This window comes from Battus philenor, unplaced genomic scaffold (genome assembly GCF_028537555.1).
Source record: "Battus philenor isolate CCGP_79_NKW_IND1 unplaced genomic scaffold, ilBatPhil1.0.hap1 SCAF_30, whole genome shotgun sequence".
In the NCBI taxonomy this organism is placed as follows: Eukaryota; Metazoa; Arthropoda; class Insecta; order Lepidoptera; family Papilionidae; genus Battus; species Battus philenor.
The window spans coordinates 692233-717159 of record NW_027181694.1 but is presented as its reverse complement, the minus strand read 5'-3'; the positions used below and the strand labels follow the sequence as shown (position 1 = coordinate 717159).

Genomic DNA, 24927 nt, shown 5'->3' with positions numbered 1-24927 from the left:
TATATAGAATACACAAATTTAATTAAATATGAAATTAAATCAAGCAACATATTTACGAAAATCTTTTATTTTTGACATTCATTGTTCCATTAAAATTCTAAATATTAATGGTTTTTATGTATACGGGAATATATATTTCCATCTACATACTGAATCATCACAATTTCTCTGAAACCAGAAGTCTTAGAGACTTCAAATTTGTTTAATATACTTCCTTTTAACCCATAGAAGACAGCTAAGAACGGATTTTACAAAAATACGCTTCTATTGTTAAGGGATGTTCATTAAAAAGATGAATATTTTAAAAACCTCTCATAAAAATAAATATGGCTAGAAATTTTTAATGAGAATGTTTAAAATTAAAATACCATACAAATGGCTTTCATGTGAAGCTGCCTGTATATATAAAGAAAATTAATTCAATTAAAATACAATATATATTGGTCGAATTTAAATTTGAACACCCTATATATATGCAATTCCTTTTAAATGCACAAAAATTAATAAACATTACAATATATATGTGATTAATCTCGGACTAGACCATGATATAAATACATTACAATGCCTTACATTATCTGAAAAAAAAACTACTTGTTTGATAAAAAATTGGTAATAATTTTTTATCTTTAATATATGTTATATTTATAACACATGTCTTTATCTCTACTGTAACCTTAGTTAATATTATTTTAGGCCTTTAGATATACCGAGGACATAATCAAGGCCACTGGAAGCCACTGGATCCAGGCAGCGCAAAACCAATCATGAAGACAATGTTTAGGTAAGGCATACGTCTTGCAATAGACGTCTAAGCTGATATTATCATAACAAAATAATTTCTTTGTTTATTTGACATAAAATATAGTCCGAACAGTGATCCTGAAATCAAACCCTTGAAATTAAAATTGATTAACTATTCTGAAGGTAGATCGGAGCCTAAATCTACCACAATCTATTTTAAACATTACAGATTTGTAAATTTTGTACTTAAAAGACTATATTTACATTACTTGTAGTCCTGTGTTGGACATGGGTCTCTGTTATTGATTACCAAAAGTAAATGTTGGAAGCAGCCAGCATTCCATATATTTCAACAATGCTATGTCAGTCATCTGTCCTCCTTGTCGACTCACTATGTTGTTCTGGCTGGTTCAACAACATATATATATATATATATATATATATATATATATATATATATATATATTATTGTTGAAATTTGATGCAAAACTGATTTTACAACATTCAGAATTTAATAGAAATAAAGTAATTTGACTATGGAGTTCCAAGATGTCAGTTCATTATATAAATTGGATTTCTAGTCTAAAATAGTCTCGGAATGAATTTGCTACATTAACTATATTTTTGCTAACTCATTCTGTTTATAAAAAGTTAGGTTAGGTTAGGTTATTATTACTTTAAAGTATATCTAAACATCAATGCGTCTTACAAATAAATGCCCATATTTATATTATTCATAAGATATTCATATACAGGATGATTAGTATAAATTTAAAAGCATTAAGAGTGAATATATAGACGATTTATTAACTAAAAGGTTAATAGATGTTACATTAATTTATTTTCGCATTACAAAATGCAGGGATAATAAACAATTATTAATTTTAATATGTAGTAATAAGAATTTTGTAAAAGAATATTATTATTACGTAATTTATTTTGACATTAATTGAGTAAAATAAGCTATATACATTCAAAACTCTACGATTTTACACTAATAAACAATCATCCTGTATAATTAATAACTAATAGTTGTTCATTTGAGACCACATCCCGAGACCTTTGCCAATATATTATAGTAACATAATTGTAAATTAGTTTAACTGTTAAAAATGCAAAAATGTATTTCAAATCATACAAGTTAATATTACACTGTTTTATCATTAATAATTAAAAATGTTTATAGTTCTGATTCGGTGGAATATAAATGGACCTAGATTAGGCAGGAACCTCAAATACTAATAATAATAAATCTAAGCTAGATGCCTTTCGTTTCTCTGTCGGTTTTAAATTTGATCTATATTTAAATGCGACAATGTTAAAATATAGGATAAATAATTGCTATACAAACTCTAGCAAACTGAACTAACTTCACAAGGATTCTATAATTTTAACAAAAGAAAATCCTTCATGTCTAAATACTGAATAAAATGAACGTACTTATGTATTAACACCACCGCAGCAAAAATTCTATCATCAAGCCGTTAAAACAAGAAGGTCGGTGGTGTAGGTTTGGCTGTTTTTGTTTATTGATTTTATGAAAAATGGTGCATTTAACTTTATTAGACTCAGTGTTTGGCACTAATCGGTGTATCATAACTCCTGAAGTTGCTCCGTGGAGGGGTGAAACACGTGTTGAGTAATTTGGCGGTGGCGGTTGTGTGATTCGCATTGTTTTGCTGCATGCATTGCATGTGCGGAAGTGGCTAAATATTGGTCCTTTTCTTACTTAGGATTGACTTCCGCGAGGTAACACCTGATTCCATTAAATATTAAATCATCAGTAATTTAGGTTACAGTGATGTGTCATGGTGGAATCTTTTTAGGTAAATTTTTGCTGCGGTGGCGTTAATATGTAAGTACCAAAATGAATTTAAAACTGTTAGATATTGATAGAAATGCAATAGTATATGTAGTCATTTATCTTTGATGAGGAAAGATAGGTTGGATTTAGGCATGGACTACATGGGCACAGGTGCTGAGCTGTATATTTTAAACGACAGTTATAAATTTACTAAAAAGGTGTTTCTTAATGAATTTGAATGGGCACAATAAAATCCTTTATGCCCATGGGCTATCTAAATCAATGTCAAGCCAACATCAACTAATATTGTATGTAGTAGGTATCTACATAAAGTTTTAAAAAATCAGGTCATACTATCTTAATTCTATTTAAAAATTAACGCTTCTGTAAACAGATGGATAACCTGATTTTGCAAGAAAATTTGTTTATATAAAAATGTTAGGGAACTCAAAATTATTAGTAGATCATAATTATATCTTATTATTAATTTTAGAGTTACCTACTACTCATGAACAGATTTTTGGTTGATATATATATATGGAATAATACTTAGCAAGTGTAGATATAATTTTTACTGTATATATACCAAGTTATAAGATTTATATAAAATACAGCTTAAAATGTATGTTTAGTTAACCATGTCTATATATTTAATATATAAATATATATTTTACTAAGTATATGACCCAAATTTTGAAGAATTGCTGATCTGAAGTCGCAAATGGTGTGGACACTCATGCAATACAAGCTGAACGGAAACCCCTCTGTTTGGTGGACCAACATAGTCAAGGTTGTGAGAAGTCAACTCAGGTCACACAAGATGGGTCAATGTTGCAATTTTTGGAAGTCTTGCAGATGTCATTCCTAGGCTGATGATGAAGTTGACTCAAATTACTCTTTGTCAATATGTAACATATCAACTTTTACTACCAACTGGCAGTACATAAGGTACAATATAGTGTTTATAACTAGAATTAGTACAACCAAGGCATATAGTATGTGATTGATATCTACAGTGGTATCATATACCACTAAATTTAATGGCTAAATCCTTTCGCAATACCTGTCTTGTTCATTCGAGTTCTTGTAGATGAGGAAGCCAAGAAGGACGGCAACCGCGGTCAGGATCAATGTCAGGAACTGGTACATCTTCAGCTTGTTCACTTGCCGGTGCAGTACCTCGTAGTTCATCTGAAGATTGTTCAGAGCGTTGGTAACAGAGTCTGTCTTCTCCAAACCCTTGTCGGATAGACTTCCGTTCTTCTGAAAACTCTTCTCCGGGAAATTACACTTCAGTCTGTACTCATCAACTTTACTACCAGATGAATTCTGCCAGATATCGGAGATTTCCTTTTGAGTTAGATCCGCTTTTGGTATTTGGACAGACATCACCAGAAACCTGTCTTTTGTGACTGTTTTCATCTGGTAACCGGTTTGTACAACAATTATAATTGTCTGCGATACTCCACTTGGTAGAACTCCACTGCTGGGACGTACACGGAATTTCTCAGGTGAGGTTGTTCGAATTTTAAATGATACAACACTCTCATCCATGTTAGTTATGGTGAACTGTCCAGAAATATCATCATTCTCTGCTTTGAATACGATTGTATCATTTGGACTTATACGTAGCATCTCACCGGGTGAATGTTGGTTATCACCCTGTTCCGCAAATGTAACTTTCTTTGGTGTAGTTTCCGAGTTACTTCGGTTCTCAGGAACAAATTCGAACTTATAAGGATCCTTACCTCCCCAGCAAGTTAATGCTTGTTCAGGTGTAACATACTCTTTGAGTGTATCTTTATTAACGAATTTCATTTTCTCTACACCTTTCGCTGGAAGTAAAGACTTGATAACCTTGAAAGCTGCAGACATCACCCATGGCATCTGGTATATTATGATGTAATTCAAAAAGAATGGATAATAACTTTTGAATAGAGATATTAGGTAGTTAGTTAATTCCATATCCATGTTACTAAGGCCGCATCCGTCCAGATCGAAAAATAACGTGATTTTATTACCGTTTTCTTCCCTTTCTATGCGGTCAAACCAGTATATTATTGCCTTTTTGATTTCCTCGAACTCTTTTTGACCTTTAACATGCATTTTTGACTTAATTATCAATAGAAGACAACCGTCAATATCTCGTCCTCTTGGAAAAAAGATACCTTCGTTAATATAATCCATTCTTATAGTGCTTTCATTTATATCGTTGGCTCCGACGGACTTGCGCCATGTGAATATATCCCAAAGCATCTCCACCGCTTGCTTGGCGTCTCCTTCAGTGTGTTTCAGTACACGACGAAGGTATTTTTCGTCTTTCAACCGCTCCAAGTCCAAAGTGTGAAAACCATGATTAGGCGAATCTTTTAATTTCGCCTCGAACTGTGATCTCAAATCTCCGGGTGTGACCATATTTATTTACACCCAATAATTTCTAACACTTTAATTATTTCTTCAATTATATTATATATCAATACGAAACAAAGACGATCACTAACTGAACGAATGACATTTGAAAATGTCAGCTGGTACTGTGTTAAGACGGACGAAGGTAGAAACTAAATATAGCTTTATTAGCACATATAACAATACGCTAAATGCGCTAATTAACATTGAAAACTTTGTTTCTAATAACATTGATCATTTAGCTCACGTAATAATTTTAATATTGTTCTATTATACATTTCCAAATAATATAATACACATTGCATTTATTAAAATAACTAAAATCATTCGTCATTTTTTTATTAAAGAACCCCATATTACAATCAAACTTTAATATAAATAAAGTTATTAAAATATCTTTAATAAATAAATCGTGATAGTTTTCATTCAGAATGTTTATAATAAATTAACAAATAATCATTTATAACTGATATTAGGTTTACTTTTTCGCATATATTTTATTGTATTAAAGTATATTCTATATAGAAAGTTTACTAACATCTTATTATACAATTGATCTGATATTTCTAACATAAATATGAATATCTGAAATATTTTTCAACCAGATTTCATTTGCTATCGTACAAGTTTTTTATAATTCAAGGCAAACTGTAATATAATTTGATTACAAATTGTGTATTTCTACCTCTTCACATAATAATTAGTATAGAAAATATTTACTTTTGTGCATAAACGAAAAAGTAACAAGAAATATTTAAGCAGATATCAATTTTTGTTAAACGTAATAAAAAGTGTTTTATTTTGAACAAATCAACCAATGTAATGATTAACTAATTAATATAAGTATATACTTACTTTTAACTTTAAGTATCTAGTTCTGTATAATTTACTCTTTGAATAAGCTTTATTTCGTTTATTGTTATATGTTGACGTCTGTAGGTTATTTTGAAATCTTTAGTTTTAAATAAGTTACTAACATATACTACAAATATCTTAGTTTATCTATTTATATGCCATTATTAATTGAGAGCAGCTCAGAAGCCAATGCGATTAAGTCCATTTTTTGATATTTTCTGATTTTTGGAAATTTTGATGAAATGAATAATAATCTTTTCATTTATTAAAGGTTTTACTCGTTGGTTACTTTTTTCTAGGTTAGACACCCCTTTTTAAATAGCTTCTGAATATAAATTGTATAATAATTTTAGAAGCCATTGTGAATAAGTCCACCTATTATCAATATATTTTTTAAGTACATTTCTTTATCTATTACAGCTGTCAAAAGGTATAAGTCCTTAAATTTTTAAGATCCTGTCATTATTCTAAATACTTACGTTTTTATTTACACACCTGTACTTGTCTTGTTTCTTTGCAGAGTTTATATCTCGAAAAAAGACTTTATACACTTTTCCAATTAAATTAATATACCAACAATTTTAAAAGCTAATGTATCAATAAAAACTTAAGAATAAATTTTAACATGCTAAATTTAGCAGCAAAAACATTGCTATTGCTATATAGCGTCTGTACACAACACTAGTTGGTACAACCATATAAATAAACTACTCCTTACTACGTTTCAGTAAGTATATATTTGTTGTTTAATTCCCGCGTTAAAGTGAACAGTTTGGAACAATTACCTTTTATTTCTACATATTGTATATTTAAATATATACAAGTTATATTAAGGTAAGTTTAATTTTTATATGATATTGTAATATAGATTTAACACATGTTTTAAACATTGGTTCCATATGCGAAACGAAAATTTTAAAAATATTTACATTGTATTTTCAAATTTTAAGTATGAATTATTAACAATTTCGTTGAAATATTTAAAAATAAACCTCTGTGTTTGGGTCAAGTAAAACTTCAATTTAAGGAGTTATGACCTTAAAATTCAACTTTCTAAAGTATTTTTATTATTTTACTTTATAAATGTGTTATTATATATCTAGATTTCAATTAGTTTTACTAATAATCTTTTGCATGGGGTATTTGATAAATGTAAATATCAGTGTGGGTTGGTGAATTTTTTTTGTATTGGAATTATAAAATTCATCCTTGTTTCTTTACACACGTAAATGACACATTAGTTTTGTATGTTTTATATTTCTACATCATATTTCTTGAATTATTTATTCCAGACCAATTAAAATTCTAAACATTAAATAATACGATAATATATTAATAATAATAGTTATATTAAGACACATTAATATTGATATAAATATTAAAGAATTGGTAACAGCGCCATCTATCGTTTGCAATTTTACCGACTAAACATTTGACAGTCTTGCCTGATGTCAAAAGGTGAGATCTGCGATGCTACATGCTTGCTTAGAAACTTATTGACACTTAAAGACTCCTAAGTTATAGTAAGTGAAAGCTGGTGGGTTTTTCCATATCTTGACTGTGAGCACTATAGAAATAGTGTCAAAGCGCTTAGTGCTGGTGGAAGGGATTTCGGCCTTCATCATCATAATAGAAATCCTCACCAAAGCATCATTTACCAACCACCATGCACACTATGATTATACACTAATTATTAAAATGGTTTTGAATATATTTAATTAAAAATATTTATATTTTAATTATAAATCACGAAAGGAAATATTTCAGTTGTCATTTATTGCTAAACAGAGCCATCTAGTGGATGAATTTGAAACTACAGTCTATTTTATTAAATTTTATTTTACTAGCTGATCCCGCAAACGTTGTTTTGCAAAAAAATATTTTTAATTTTCAATTTAAAAATAAGGGTTAATCGTAGAGGGGTGAAAATTTAGGGCTGTATGTATTTTTGTATGTTGTATCATAAAAAAATAAAAACAAAAAATTTCGTCAAAAAGAAAAAATTTTAAGGGTGAACAACCCTTATCACTTAGGGGTATGAAAAATAGATAGTAGCCGATTCTCAGACCTACTAAATAGGCATATAAAATTTGGTAAAAACGGGCAAGCCGTTTCAGAGGAGTTCAAGTTCGAACACCGTGACACGAGAATTTTATATATTAGATTACGACGTTATACGTCATTGTATTTTAACAGTGGTATCCCAGCGGTGGGGAATAAGACTTACTATCATAGATCGTTCGATTCGGTATAAAATCTTATATAATTCTAATATTAGGGCAATAGCAATATATACAAGCAATTAGTAGGACATGCTGTAAAAATAACAAAACGTTTAGACCGATTTTTTATTTGAATATATGAAAGAGTCGGTGGTAGCCCAGCGGTGGAGTAATGACATCTGCAATCGTATATCGTAGGTTCGATTCCTAATACAATTTAATATAATTCAAACTTTGTATTAATTATATAGCATTGTCACTTGCTCGCAAGTTTCTAGACCAGAGTTCCCCAAACTTTTTTGTTTCGTAGACCCCTTGCCATGTTTTTCCGTGTTGGGTAGACCCCCTACTTACCTGATATTGATTTCCTGTAAATTTCTAACTGTAGTGAAGTTTAGTGTTAAAAACTTAAATTAAAAACACATGTTAATTTTTACATTTATTAATTGAATTTAAATTAAAACTACTCAAAATAAAATTTTGTATCTGTTATGTAAAATATACGTAACATTAAATAAACATAAGCAATAAGTCAATATTTTTAGTGAGAAGGATGAACCTGATGCTTTAATAATAAATTATCAACATTTGGCGTCAATTTTGTAAGGGTCAATCTTAAATCTCCTCGGCTAATGATGTCCAGTTTGTTTCTTTTTTACGTTAGGAGATTGGTAACAGCGCTGAACCCCCTTTCCACTAGGTATGACGATGGAAATATCGTGGACCCCCAAATTTTTTTTCGCTGACGTAGACCCCTTGCAGGTTGTCATAGACCCCTAGGGGTCGATATAGACCACTTTGGGGATCACTGGTCTAGATGATGGACAGCATCGTCTGCGTACCATAATACCACACTGCGATCGCCAACCCGCCTTCCAAGCGTGGCGATTATGGTATATCTTCCCATGTATATCTTTAAGGGAGGCCTTAAGCCCCGGTTTTTTGGGGCTTCGCATATTTTCTCTGACTTGGATATACAGGGAATATTTTTACAAAACTTTTTTTTGTACATTTTATTTTCGCTTTTTTTTATTTTATTTATTACATATTATTAAATTTTCTTCTAATCCTTTCATGCTTTACTTCAATATGGTCGCCTATTTAATAAATGGTATCAGATTTCTAAATAAAATTTAACACAAAATATTTTTTGACTGCCATTAACAAAATTCAAAACGCATATTAAATGTAAATTGACATAAAAAGTCTTATTAATCAATAAATGAAGGAATATTTAAATGACAAGAATACTTGGCGGTGATGTCGCTTGTTTTGATTTCATTCAGGCTATATCTAAGTGTATATGTATATATCTGTGTTAAACTTTATGTATGTGTTGTTGTGGAGTTACTTTCTGCTTCTTCTACACAACTATAACACCTTGCGAAGCAGAGTAAGGTCAATGTAAAATTGAATTTAAAAAAAATGACGATATGAGAGTAATGTTAAAAGTCATAATTTTTAATAAATTAATTTTATATTTATTTTCATATCCCAATGGATTAGCAAGTGGAATTGGGTATAGGCAGGTTATATAACTCACAGAACAGATGTCCGCAGAAGTATATATATATATATATATATATATATATATATATATATATATATATATATATATATATACTTTTATCGTGTCTCTTCAGGTAATCAGATAACATTGAGTTTACCGTATACAAGGTTAAAACAATCATGTAAATGCTCTTGTACCGCAATATATATAACGCCAGGTATTTTTATACCTTTAGGTTTTCTCTCATTCTTTGCTTCTTAAAATCACTCAACAAACCATTTAGAGCAGTGTTTCTCAACCTTTTTTGTGTCATCCCTCACCTAAGCCTAATTCTTACGCCCCCCTTTGGTATATACATCATTTGAATATTAAAGCGACGGGGTCATCTAGTGTGAAGTCCATTTTCGAATTGCCGCTCCTTTATAATCAAATTGCCCACCATTGGGATGTACGCCCCATGTTGGGATACAGATTTCGAGGGTCATTACATTATGAGATCTATAGACGAACGAACATATCGACATTACAACGGATTAGTAAGTTGTAGTGGGAATGAACAGGTCACTTTCCGTAGTACAGATGAACTCTAGAACCTTAAAGTACGTCTATGCACAACGTGTTGAACAAACCCATATTATGATACTCGGACTTTTTCCATTTCTGTCAAATTCGGCATCTACAGGTAGTGTTACACCTTGTGATTCTTTTTTAGGGATTTCTCTGAAGTAATATGAAGGAGACGAAATTCTCGCTAGTAAACCGCCAGAGCTAGTACGATGTTATTCACGGGTAAAATGTTCGAGAACTTTCCAGTAATGGGTACTAGACTACTACAGTATGATACGAGAAACAAGAAGCCCCAATAGTTTCGGAGTGGAAATCACACACCAGCAAGCATTACGTTGAAGACTTCAACTCTTCGGAAGACGCTTGATGAAGACCGCTTCTATCCAGTCCTTTTAGAAATCTATGGTGAAGGTCTATATCTACCAGGGGAAATCTAAACGCTAAAATGATGATATTCTATACAATTCATCATTTTATTACAATATGTAATGGATTCAGGCATTATTTTGCGGAAGTTCATCCTAAGAAAGAATAGGACCAATGTATGGCTACTTCCGCCATGCAGCAGTAGTCGTGCAATAAAGTGCACCGTTCGTCAGCCCGCTGATAAATGCGTATGCGGTAAACAATGCGAATTACACAACTGCCACCGTTAAATCACTCAACACGATTAGTGCCAAATACAGAGTCAAAGTATCTAGACTAATCGGTGTAACATTACCCTGAAGATGCTTCGTGGAGGAGTGAAACACGTGTACACATGTGAAACCTGTGTTCGGCGTCTGGTAGCAGGTTCTGTTGGTGTGCCTTATGCGCCTGCGCATGACCCTCGTTCGTCTACCGTTAGTTAGTCGGGAACAGTAATGCTAGTATTGTGTGCAGGCCACAGAGATATTATTTGGTATATCCCCGCTTCAAACTCATCAAAATGCAGTATAGAACACTGATAGATCATTTCAAATATAAAAGGAACAATTGAAACTATGTTTAACAATACAAATATATATATTTGTATATAAAATATTGAAACATAACAACTAGAAGACTGAAACATATGATTATAAACTGCAATAGGTTCATGACACCAATATCACTGGACAAACTTTTTTGAATAAAATCAATTGCTTTAAACGACTCAAATACTAATTCAGATTCTTGTAAATCTGCATTCAAAAGTCGACATTTAAGTCTAAATTCAGTTATTGTCTTAGAATTATCCCACGCATGATCTAAATTTGTTGTATCTCCAATAACAGGAGTTGTAACGATCAAAAATCTTTCATTCATGGCTGAAGTCAAATCTATTCCTGGAGAAACAGTTATTGAAATCACCTGTTTAGATGACGAAGCTAAAACACCTGATGTAGGTCTGACTCTAAATTTCTCCGGTCCTGTTGTTCGAATTTTAAACGCAGCATATCCTTCCGTTTCGTTAAACACAGTTATTTCAGATTTAGCTTCACTATTATCTATTTCGAATGTTAGATAATCATCTGGATTAATCATTACAACTAGGTTTGAATCGCCATCAGCGAAAGTAACCCTTTTACCTGCATTAGATTTTTCAGGTACGAATTTGAATATGTAATCATTATTACCGCCCCAAGATTTTAATGCTTGATCTAGAGGTACGTAATCTTTTATTTTATCTTTACCTATAATTCTGAGTTTATCAACAGTTCTACCTGGTAAAATACCTTTAACTAACTTATACCCAGCTGTCAGCATCCATGGCATCTGATATATTATGATATAGTTTACGAATTTCGGGTAATAGTTCTTTAATAGTGTAACCATGTATATAACAAGGTCAATATCTATGTTATTGATCCCACATCCTTCTAGATCGAAGAACATTGTCAACGGTTTTCCTTCTTCTTCCTTCTCCAACCTATCTAACCAGTATATTACTACCTTCTTCATGTCTTCTGTATTCTTCTGTGATTTCACGTGGTGTTTCCATTTCATTATGAATATCCGGCATCCGTCTATATCTCTGCCGTGGGGAAAAAACACTCCGTCACTTATGTAGTCCTTTCTGACGTTATCTCTGATTTCGTTTATTTTGTTGGTCTCCCGCCAGAGCATGATGGACCACAGCATCCTTACCGCGCCGTCGATATTTGCATCACAGTGTTCTAAAATCCTTGTCAAGTATTTTTCGTCTTTCAATCTATCTAAATCCTTCGGATTGATTTTTCCGGGCAGATTTGGGACGCCATCTTTCAATCTTTCTTGAAATTTGTATCGTATTTCCTCTAATTTTCTCATTGTCATCATTTACATTCCTTTTTTTTTCCTATAGTATCACTGTAAAGTATAAAATCTTTTCTATTTATTAGTGTAACATGACAAATGATCGAATATCGTGTTTTTCAGCTAATACTTGCATAATTGTGGCAAAGGTTGAGTTCACCTAAAATGGGCACACATATTTAATTTTGTTTATCTAGTCACGTAATATAAACAAGTACAGTACCCGGCGATTAATATTGCACATCGACCTTTGGAAAGAGACAATCGGATTATTTCCCACACTACCTATGTGACGTTTTGTCGTACGACAGAGATAACTCTCTACGAAGCCGAAATTAGCCGATTGTCTCTTTCCAAAGGTCGATGTACAATATTTATCGCCGGGTAGTGTATCGCTATATGTACCTATTAATAAATAAATATATTTATAATACATAAATTAAAATTATTCTTAACATACTAAAAGCCTGAGATATACTAAAAACAAATTGCATATAATATTATCTTAAGTCATACAGGGTGATTTCTTATAGGTATAAAAGCTTTAAAAGGTGAATATATCTAATTTTATCTATCCAAAAATCAAACGTTTCAAAAATAATAAAAAACGTAACGAGAATATATTAACAAAACATGTTTTTAAAATTCCTATTACTGCATATTAAAATTAATTACTCTCTGTCCATGTAGACTTTATACTAACAGAATTAGCATGTCATATTCTAAAAAAAAATATTAATGTAATATTTTTATACATCACCTTATTCAAGGTAATTTAATGATAAATGATCTATACCTCTAAGGATTAAGCTATAATCAAATATCCTGTATAAATGTATAGAGACCAAACTACTGTAGAATAAGGTGATACAGAGCAAAACTGAAAGACAGTAGAATTGTGGAATGATAGAATAGACCGAAAGACAATGTGAAGTATGAAAGAAGAGAAAGAAAATAATAAAAAATTCTGTGAAAAATTAAATAAATTTGCCCAAAAAGTCCCTGTCCCACAAAAGATAGGGGGCACGAAAAAAAAAACTACTGTAGAATTAGCTTTCACTAAAGATATCTTGAGGTACCACTTGGGTAGGAATTGAAAGCGAATGTTCTGGAAAGTAACAGACTTCATTTATTTATCTCAGCCTTCTGCTTACAGTAAGGCATCCCTTCCCCCTCTGTCTCAGTGACTTATCCCTATACACCTATCCCCCGATTTACACGGTAGATACGTTCCTGAGAAAAACGTGTAAATCGAAAATCAAAAATGTTCAAGTCAAAACCGTGTAAATCGAAAAACTCGCAAAAACGCATAATTTTGCTATTTAACAGTTGTGATTTTTTTTCAAAAATTTTAGGTGTACACAGTAATAAAAATAGAATGCATTGACAAGTTAAAATATTTAATATATTACGGAAAATCTGTTTTTTTTTTTATTTAATTACAATTTACATTAAACAGAAGAACAAAAAGTAAATTACTCTCATTCTTTTTTTCGGAATCGAAGGTTCGAATTCACTTTCATCACTCCAAGTTATTTGTGCCGATTCGATGTTTGAAGCAGAAATATTTACATTATGAAAGATGGTAATAAAATCGGATATTAAAACAAAAAAATAACTTTTTTGGGAAAACCGTGTAAAAGCGAAAACGTGTAAAACGACTACCGTGTAAATCGGGGGATAGGTGTACTATGGTCGACCTAATGGGGGGTGGATCCATGCCGCGTCTACTGGCTTGTGGTCGAGATATATATACATACTCATATATCTCGACCACAATACACATATAGATATATGCCCCTTTCACTGTCATTTGAGATGAGTTACGTGGGTAATCTTATTTCTTCTCCTGATGTCCTCGTTTCTGGATGACCTTGAGCTTTATAAGAAAGAGCCTGAGCGATCACATCTCGGATTCATGTCATTACTGGCAACATACATTGACCACCAATTCTTTTTTTAAATATTACTGTTTTGAAATGTAAAAAAAGGACCAATATTTAGCCACTTCCGCACATGCAGTGGTAGTCGTGCAACAAAGTGCACCGCCCGCCAGCCAGATAAATGCATATGCAGCAAACAATGCGAATTATACAACTGCCACCGTTAAATCACTCAACACGTATTTCACCCCTCCTCGGGGCATCTTCAGGAGTTATGTTACACCGATTAGTGCCAAACACAGAGTGCATGTGCGGAAGTGGTTAAATATTGGTCCTTTTTTACTTAGAATGGACTTCCGTAAGGTAACACTTGATTCCATTAAATAGTTTTAAAATGTTTTCACACTTATAACTAATAACCTTGTGTTGTCTTATACAGATTAAAATTATATATAGATAATTATTACCTTTATTGCATTATATATAGATTTTAATGTATTTAAATTCACTAAACAAGTTACGTAACACTTGGTGTAAAAGTGTTGTTGGCATTACGATCGTGACACCTTTGCCTTATCGTTGATATTGAAAGTGAACAAAAATGGCCGCCATTGGCGAATTTCCGATTGCAATATTCGTATCTGTTAACATAGCTGTTATCAGATAGCATTCACGTCTGTAATATATACTGATGACCTTCGTATTAGTAAATTTGTAATTGTAACATGTAACAGGGACTTTCAATTTTTGACTACATTTGTCTTCTACGTCTTGTCCTTTTTTCAAATCTGTCTCGTGAGATACCAATATATTTAAATTTTAGGAATACGTTGTATCCAAATTTAAAAAAAAAATTGACATACGATGTATCTCATATATTTTTTATGGCCCTACTTTTTGGAGGGTACTTCTAGTTTCGAACTACCATACGTGAGGTGCCTATTTTACTTTTTTATTTCACTTTCTCCTTTCATCCTTCACAATCTCTATCTTTGTTCACATTCAAACCGTCTCCCGAACTTCATATTCCTTCTGACATCTTCTTTGTTAACGGCAAATTGAGTCTGACAACGAAATGCTTCAGACCTGAGAAGAAATCATCAGGTATATATCAGGGGGACCGGAAATTAATGTCGCTTTCAGTTAAATTCACACGACTACATTTTAAAAAGTTTTTATTTCTAATCAACAATATATTCACCTTCGTCATCAACCTTTTGCCGTCTAGTATACAAATCAATGCCGGAGTGGTAACGAATTTATCGGTTTTTCCATATGTCGACAAAGACTACATTGCTTTCCGGTTAGATTAGGTTTTTTTTTATTTATGGCCCTCGCTATTGGGGACCTTTTCTTCCACCCCTATTTAATTGGGAACAGGGTTTTGAATTTCTTAATATTTTTTTTCACTAGAATTTTTATTTTCGTTCTCGTCTTCCATAGTTCATTCCATACACAATATGTTTTTTCCTCCTTCTACAATTCCATCTACCTTTCTCAATCATTCCATTCCTTTCGTACATCCACATACACTTCAGTTATCCAGGTTAGGTTAGGTCCTGGTACCTGACCAGTTTTAAGCCCAAGGTGCATCTGTGAGCTGGAAGCGGACCAGACTGAGGTGCACATCGCCAGCTGTTCTATGTGTCACAACTCCTTGATCTCAAGGTCGATATGGGCAAGAAAGTTGACTCTCTCATGAGCGACAATAATTGTCGTTCTGAATTTCTGAGGTTCTTCAGGGAAGTGGCGCAGGAGATTGTTACTCGGAACATAAGTAAGCATAAAAAATACAACGGCACTGTGACGTACCTGCCGCAAACAAAGAAAGGGAAGAAGGAGTATTAAAAATAAATATTTAAATGTATTTATTTTAACATTTAAATTAAACGGTTTTTTGATACCCATATTGTGGTGGTTGTGGAAAAATATGTACCTAGTCCGCCATATTGAATTTTAAATTTTGACATAATCATCGTGTTTTACTAGTGTAGCCCTTTCATTTGATACCCATATTGAGGCGGTTAAGGAAAAATATGTAATACGCCATTTTGTATCGGCGGCCATCTTAGATTTATAATGTTATTGATTTTATTATATTGTATTGTCATTTAAGTTAAATGTGTGTACCAAATTTCAGATCAATCTGACAAAGGGAAGATGCTTAAATTTCAATTTCTAATTTTGACCCAAATGAACAAATTCCGTACGGGTCGAACTAAATAAAACCGTTTAAAAATAATTGAAATATCCTACACGCGGAACACATTCTCCATAGTGTAGAAACAATTAACCCACTGATAGCAACCATTCATGTTGTGGTTCAGCCATCTTGGAATGGTTCCAGAACGCTAAGAGAGTATTATCGATGAACGACAGTCTATGTCGAAGTACCCTCATGAAGGGTCCACCGAAAATCTAAGACCTTTCAATACAGTGAAATTGTGGTACACACCGACACGACTACAGGTTTTATAGGAAGTAGAGATAGGTAGCTCCCTAGATAAAGACATGAAAGATATATATCTTTGCAAAAGATATAATCACTCTCCAGCGCGCGCGTTGTAATTGTATCTCTGTCTTTATACTTGTAACGAGTTGCGGCTCAGAGTTAGAGAGAGATGGGCTTATGTAGCAATTTACACGCAAGAGAGACACGGATAGGTATTGTATGTTTGTATTAAAAATGTACTACGGATTTCCGGAACGACGATAAAACACCCGCGCGCGTCTGGCTTTGTTGTGCTTTATGACAAAGACATGAAATGATTAATAGGAATATTTCACACGTTTTATTCCGCCTTACCGAGTTAGTCTGAGCTAAAAGAGCCGAAGATATAAAGGATATATGTTTAGTGTTAGATGTCTCATTCTCTCTCCGCGCTGAGCTAAATGAGTTAAAGATATAAAAGAGTGATATATATCCCATGATCGAAAACATATAAATCACTCTTTTCTTGTCAGGGATGCATTTTCCCCATCTCTACTAGGAAGTCTTCGAGTTTCACTACCTTAAAATAGGTTTATGGGTAATGTACCTCAAAAGCCTTTTTAAAAATGAATTTTAAATTCAATATTAAAAACTATGTGAATACTATCTGTGATCCTATTGCAAAAGTGTAAACATTGTATATAGAAAGATATATTTACTCTAGGAGTCGTACGTAATTTTGTTTTCTATATAAGTTCAATTTGCCAATAACTAACATGTGTTTAAACAAATTATTGATTAGTGAAATATTTTAACCAAAAAAAAAATCAAAATATCTTTATTCAAGCGCTGCTCTAACAGCTGGAGAGAAACTAAATAGTTGCAATTTTAAATTAAATTTAACAATGTTTGAAATGTACACATGAAACAAACATATGGATACGATAAAATATTTTATATAGCAAACGTCATGTATGCGTCACACCGGCTGCATGTGTTTAGTTTCCTTTGTCTGTTCGGTGTTTGTTGCAATTAATAATGATCTATTGATAAATCTACACGTGTTTTTGTTATAAAATACAGTTCAGAAATCAAAGGTCAGAAATCCTTTACGGGGTTATGTGTGCCTTTTTTAACATGATATCTGAGAGGTTCTCCAAATACCTTCACCTGTTCAAGCACAAGATGGACCCCTCGTGCTTCTGTGAACCGGGCGTGGACCAGACCGTGATCCACCTGGTAGCCCATTGTCCTGCATTCGGAGGACTTAGGGTCGATTCTGAATGCTGGGTATGCAGTAAGGTTAGCGAGGACTCTTTGGCCTCGCTGATCAAAGACAAGGAAGCAAGACCAACGTTCCTAAAAATGTGCAGAACGATTGCGGAAAACGCGATAAAAAGAAACATGAGTTGAACTAAAATTAAAAAATTGTAAATTAATGTGTTAAAATAGGCAATCAAATAAAATAGTACATATAAAAATGTATATCTGGAATAGAACAAAAATGTGATATAGAATAAAAACATATAAATTGTAATAGTTAAAGTATGAGAAGAAAGAATGGTATCGAATAAAAGGATAAATGGATATGAAAGAGGAAGATAGATTTGTAGAAGGAAAGAAAATAAAGAAATGAAAGACCATAGAAGGAACGATAGAAGAGCGCGAAAATAAAAATATTACATCAAAAAATTATTAAATAAAAACAAAGTCCCTGTACCACAATATATAAGGGTACGAGAGGACCCCATGGCGGTAGTCATAAAAAACATGATATCTAAACCTGTTGTACAGAAAAAGAATTAATTTTGTTTGTCATAAACAATGTTTGTAGTGAACAATGGGCTTCGATTACATATCACGAAATATAATTAATTCTGGTAATGCAATTTTTTTATAATGTCACGATTCACGAACGCTAGAGTATATATATATATATATATAATAAATTATTAATAAAGTATTATTAAAGAAGCTGTTATAAATAATCTGTGGGGATGAATGATTAGAAATGTATGTGGGGTGATATATCATATGATATATTTTATAGTGATCATTTTATACAGGATGTTTAGATATATTTGTAAAATATTTGGAGGGTTTTTGCGGTAAAACGACCTAAACTTTCATTCATTTAAAACTTTTACACCTTTATACAATTCATCTATCTCAATCTGAACATAATGGAATTTTTATATTAATTTACTTTAAACCATCATCCTGTATATTAAAAAATAGAGGTTTAGAATAGGTGGGCGGTGCACTTTGTTGCACGACTACCACTGCATGTGCGGAAGTGGCTAAATATTGGTCCTTTTCTTACTTAGGATGGACTTCCGCGAGGTAACGCCTGATTCCATTAAATAATAGGTGATATTTATCTATATATATATATATATATATATATATATATATATATATATATATATATATATATATATATAAATATCACCCATTATTGAAAATCAAAATTTCGGCTCTGAACGATTAATTTTGTCTCCGATTGATTGTCGAATTATTTCAATATTTAAATTCATATAACCCATGTCAGCTGCTGGGAAATCGAAACAAATTACTGGCGTGAACAATTATTATTATTATTGCAGCATAGAATTAGTGAAATCCAAACACCGATCGTAATTAACTGACCGGCGTCTTAAGTATTGTTAGGAGTGCTGTCATATATGTGTGCATATATCTAACTTCAATGCACATATTTTGTACTTTTGTCATAAAGTTTAAATAAATATGATTTAAAAAAAAAACATTCTTTTGCGTGTTTTAAATGCGTATTTAAAAAAATTGAAGTTTCGAAAAATTGTTAGCACTGTCAAAAAGATTGGGCACCCCTGATATATACCATAGAGATATCTTAGCAAGTTTCGTAATATCTTTGACTCTAACTTATTCAAATTCTGTGAATACATGGCATTCTAGCCATCGTCACACCACAACATTAAATTTTTATTTTATTTATTTATTATTAAGTTCATTTATTTAAACCGGAGTTCCCCAAACTTTTTTGTGTCGTACACCCCTTGCCATGTTTTTCCGTGTTGGGTAGACCCCCTACTTACCTGATATTGATTTCCTGTAAATTTCTAACCGTAGTGAAGTTTAGTGTTAAAAACTTAAAGTAAAAACACATGTTAATTTATACATTTATTAATTGAATTTAAATTGAAACTACTCAAAATAAAATTTTGTATCTGTTATGTAAAATAAACGTAACATTAAATAAACATAAAGTAAACTATAAATAAAATAACATAAGCAATAAGTCAATATTTTTAGTGAGAAGGATGAACCTGATGCTTTTATAATAAATTATCAACTTTTGGCGTCAATTCAATCTGTTTTGATATTATAAGATAGTATGATGTAAGTAAATAGGTACTATCAGTGTATGTGTTGAGATCCACTATCGTGGACCCCCATTTTCATTTCATGGACCCCCAATTTTTTTTTCGCTGACGTAGACCCCTTGCAGATTGTCGTAGACCTCTAGGGGTCGATATAGACCACTTTGGGAATCACTGATTTAAACTATTAAAATATATTTTCTTATTATTACAGCCATTTATCAATATTATTCTACGTTAGTTTTTGTTCATATAACTTTCTTTATGATATCCTCGCAGTTTTATAAGAATCTATGGCGACATCTTGTGGGATTTTTTAAGACAAGCGCGTGTTTGTAACCACTGTAACATTTACTGTACGCGGCGATAAATATTACACATCGACCTTTGGAAAGAGACAATCGGCTTATTTCGGCTTCGTAGAGCGTTATCTTTGTCGCACGAAATACAACGACTGACAAAACGTAACATAGGTAGTGTGGGACAGAGATAGTGCTCTACGAAGCCAAAATTAGCCGATATATATATAGATGGAAAACTATTACATAAATACGTATAAATAACAAATGCTACACAATATCTTATTTTAGCGGCTAAGGAAGTGATCTTTTTTACTACCTTTTTCATCGTACATAGGAGGTGGAAGTATTTCAGAAAGGCTAAGATAGAGCATGGCACAAGAGAGAACCTGAAAAATATTGGCCTAAAACCTCAATAGGTAGCGAAGCCTGTCCTGGGAAGCCTCGTTTCAAGCCTTCGCATTATATTCAACTTAATACCTAGGCATGAAGGTTCATTTTTCTGTAACATCTGCACTCAGAAAGAGTCGCAGACAAAAACTAGTGTACGTTACAATGTAGTTCACAGATTATAAAAAAAGATTTATCCTTCGATAAATACAGATAAATTAAATGTCATGAGACGGATCAGTATGAAAATCACAGATAAGATACAATACATTGTATAAATTACAACATAATTACATTAATAATGTTGCCAGTTTCTTTATTGGTAACTGAAATGTGTGGTATCTAAAATACATAGTTGAAAATCTAGTCTAGTTACATTACTTCCGATAAAATATCTGTGATCAAAAAGTAATGTGAATTTATTTATGTAAGGCAAATTCTTTAGTTATTCTTCTACATCAATTTCATCACTAATCACCGTCTGATGAAATGCTTTTTCCAGTCCTCGCAACGTTCGGAATATTCTTTTTTCGGTACAGCCTTCGAGAACTTAGATTCGGTTTTTATCTCCTAGATCGTGCATAAAATGCGTCGTTTTTTCTCATTTCTTTTTTTATTTCTATTCTCTTCTTCCATACTTCATATTATCTTTCTCTCCGTTCTTTCACTCTACAGTTCCATCTATCTTTCTCTTTCATTCCGTTCCATTCGTTCATTCTCATTTTCTTCATTTTACTTATCACAGATCATTATTTTGTTTGTTTAGATATATTAAGCCTAGTATAGTTTTAAATGAAAATTTCACCTGACTTTTTGATCACAACAGTATGTTTGCATTTGCATATATATGTGGCCCAATGTGATGCCCTTTTAATTTTTTACTGTGGGTACTTCGAATTTTGTAGTATGCCGCACTGGAGTCAGACATTCTAATTATGAACGATCACGTAACGATATATCGGGCGATCAATTTCGAGTTTTTAGGATACCGCTCATATAAAACACTTTCGATTAAAACAAATATTAGAAGGACCGGAAAGTAATGTCGTCTCTGTCGACATACAGAAAAAACCGATTGATTTGTTACCGCTCCGGCATTGATTTGTATACCTTTTTTTATTAATTCTAATTTGTATCGCTAGTTTTTTTTGCAATATGTTTTTTTTTTCGCTTTTACTAAACGCAGACAGTTGAGAGAGAGTTGCCGCTATTTGATACGGATCTTTCTTCTCCCAGCTGCGAGGCACGACAGCGTTTTATAATTCTTACAATTTTTCTTACACAATTTTCTCTTATGGGTAGATACAGCTAAAATTTATGCATATTATCAATAAAGTTTGTAAGTTTTACTTAATTATATATTAGTTGGTACAGATTTGTATACTAGACTTCAAAAGGTTGTTAACGAAGGTGAATATATTGTTGATTAGAAATAAAAACTTGTTAGAAAGTCTTGTGTGAATTTAACTGAAAGCGACATTACTTTCATGTCCCTAATATATCATTTCAGCGATATGACGTCCACTGGTGGACATATGCCTTCCGCAAACACTTCCAAACGGCAAAGTAATGTTGTTTCTGTCCACATAATTTACAGAAAAATCAATTGATTTGTTACCTCTCCGGCATTGATTTGTATACTAGACGGCAAAAGGTTGTTAACGAAGGTGAATATATTGTTGATTAGAATTAAAAACTTGTTAGAAATGTAGTCGTGTGAATTTAACTGAAAGCCACATTACTTTCATGTCCCCCTAATATATCATTTCAGCGATATGACGTCCACTAGTGGACATCTCCCACAAACACTTCCAATAGGACAGATTTGAAACGCCCTCTATTAAGCGCCTTCCAAACACATTACTAGGTCATCAGAATATGAAACACAAGAAATATAAAGAAAAAATAGTCGAGTTAGATATTTTTGGGGTTTTTTTGGCCCCCGCTATTGAGAACCTCTCCTTCCACCACCTATTTAATAGGGAACTGGGTTTGTATTTGTATTTCTCGATTCGGGGTCTTTACATGTACTTTTAAATATAGAACGCTTGAAAACTAAGCGCAATGAAAGTAAAAAAATGTATGCAATATATATTGTCCATGGTTTTATTTATGGCATCCATTTTAATGGTTCCTCGTTCCACATATTTGTGGAGCATAGACGATACAATATCAGGTGTAATTTTTTTTTCTATATTTATATTGTTTATTTATCATTCTCCTTTAATTCTTCATGATTTATTTCTATTTTAGTACTTACCCATATTTCTAACGAAGGCCTGGAGCACTTCTTTGCAGAATTTTAGGACTGAGGAAGACACTACTCTTCTATTTTGCTACCTATTTACAACTAGAGATAAATGTGTAATCTTAGCAATACACAACAAAATGTTTTGTTTTATTAAACGGTTTTTATTTAGTTCGACCCGTACGGAATTTATTTGTTTATTTATTTGGGTCAAAATTAGAAATTGAAATTTAAGCACCTTCCCGTTGTCAGATTGATCTGAAATTTGGTACACACATTTAATTCAGATGACAATACAATATAATAAAATCAATAACATTATAAATCTAAGATGGCCGCCGATACAAAATGGCGGATTACGTATTTTTCCTTAACCCCCTCAATATGGGTATCAAATGAAAGGGCTACACTAGTGAAACACGATGATTATGTCAAAATTTAAAATTCAAGATGGACGCCGTTCCAATATGGCGGACTAGGTACATATTTTTCCACAACCACCGCAATATGGGTATCAAAAAACCGTTAAACTTAAAAGTTTTTTAAATGTATTTATTACACTCAATTGACAGTTTTTTATTTTATGTATTTAACGTTTATAAGCTAGAATATATTACAAAGAAATATAAATTAAATATATACGGAACCACGAACATAATCCGGTACGCGCTTGACAATTCACTATCGACCAGTTAGCACACAGCTGCTGTCTGATAAAACAAACGCGTACAACATAGATAAGTGTACATATTTACCAACACATCGCATTTAAAAATCATTCCCAGACAATAAAACTAATCATTTCCTTTTCTGATACAGAACCCATCTGCAGAACATCGAAGAACTCAAAAGAAAGAAGATAATGAAAGAGTCCAGGAATATATAACACGAATTGTCAAATCTAAACATACCATAACCATCAATAAACTAACGATTGAAGAGTAAATACTTAAAACATTCAGAACACGAGAAGAAAAACAATTTAAAATGGAGAAAATAGCAGAAGTAAAAAGTCTACTCGAAGCAAAGATCAATAAAGAAGCAACCAAGAATGAATTCGATGAAAGAGATCTGGAAAGAGTCAACAGTGAGAAATACATCAAGCGAGTTTTGACGCATTGCGACAACGACGCAAAAGCTTCAGCCAAGATGCTGTATGATATATTGCAGTGGAGGAAGAAGGAAGACATCTATAGCATCAACGAAAGAGTAAACACAGATTATTTGAAGACAGGTATATTCTTTCCTCACGGAAGAGACGTGGAAGGTTCTCTTCTGTTCATCGTAAAATGGAAACAATACGTAAGAGGTCAAAGAAATCTAGAAGAATTGAAGAAGGTGATTGTATACTGGATAGAGAGGATGGAAAGAGAAGAAGATGGTAAACCAATATCTTTATTCTTCGATATGGATAACTGTGGTGTCAGTAACATGGATATGGACCTGGTTGTATACATGGTGTCCCTTTTGAAGAATTATTATCCGTGCTTCGTGAACTATAGCATCATATATCAGATGCCGTGGATAATGTCGGCTGGGTTTAAACTGATCAAGGGTATATTCCCGGCGAAAGCTCTGGAGAGATTCAGATTTGTCACGAAGGATAATTTGTCGGAGTTGGTTCCTGCTGATCAGGCTTTGATCTGTTGGGGCGGAACCGATCCTTATGTTTTCGAATTCGTTCCTGAATGTAGTAAATGAAGTGCATGTTAAAATATATTTTTTTCTATTTTTTTTTCGCATTTTTATTTTCTCTTTTATTTCCAGTCGATGATAAATAAACTTACATTTATTTCTGTATAATATCATCACCATATCGAAGATAGCCATGATGATCTTCGACTACCCGCATCAAATTTTCACGACCTTTGACTATATTGTCTGTGCACATAATGGATCTACCCACGTTGCGTCTATATATAGTTTCAACATAACACATTGTCCAAA

General features: G+C 32.4%; 3 protein-coding genes across 3 annotated transcripts; 1 reads left to right on the top strand and 2 right to left on the bottom strand.

Moving 5' to 3' along the window:
• Positions 1–3396: 3396 nt before the first annotated feature.
• Positions 3397–5036, bottom strand: LOC137927329 (motile sperm domain-containing protein 2-like). Its single transcript, XM_068771121.1, has one exon. The coding sequence runs from the start codon at positions 4961–4963 to the stop codon at positions 3593–3595; it is 1371 nt and encodes a 456-aa protein (XP_068627222.1). The 5' UTR covers positions 4964–5036; the 3' UTR covers positions 3397–3592.
• A 5041-nt stretch (positions 5037–10077) lies between these two features.
• LOC137927231 (motile sperm domain-containing protein 2-like) lies at positions 10078–12382 on the bottom strand. Its single transcript, XM_068771010.1, has 2 exons — positions 11255–12382; positions 10078–10149 (listed from the first exon to the last, which is right to left on the bottom strand). The coding sequence occupies exons 1-2, from the start codon at positions 12380–12382 to the stop codon at positions 10078–10080; spliced, it is 1200 nt and encodes a 399-aa protein (XP_068627111.1).
• An 11533-nt stretch (positions 12383–23915) lies between these two features.
• On the top strand, positions 23916–24714 carry LOC137927399 (motile sperm domain-containing protein 2-like). Its single transcript, XM_068771198.1, has one exon. The coding sequence runs from the start codon at positions 23968–23970 to the stop codon at positions 24679–24681; it is 714 nt and encodes a 237-aa protein (XP_068627299.1). The 5' UTR covers positions 23916–23967; the 3' UTR covers positions 24682–24714.
• The last annotated feature ends 213 nt before the right edge of the window (positions 24715–24927 follow it).

Excerpts from the sequence above, each read along its gene's own strand:
- LOC137927399 (XM_068771198.1), top strand. The coding sequence starts at position 23,968 with ATGGAGAAAATAGCAGAAGTAAAAAGTCTACTCGAAGCAAAGATCAAT.
- LOC137927231 (XM_068771010.1), bottom strand. The coding sequence starts at position 12,382 with ATGAGAAAATTAGAGGAAATACGATACAAATTTCAAGAAAGATTGAAA. Across the intron at positions 10,150-11,254 it reads ATTTACAAGAATCTGAATTA|ACGTACTTTAAGGTTCTAGA; the intron begins GTATTTGAGTCG and ends CGTTGTGCATAG.
- LOC137927329 (XM_068771121.1), bottom strand. The coding sequence starts at position 4,963 with ATGGTCACACCCGGAGATTTGAGATCACAGTTCGAGGCGAAATTAAAA.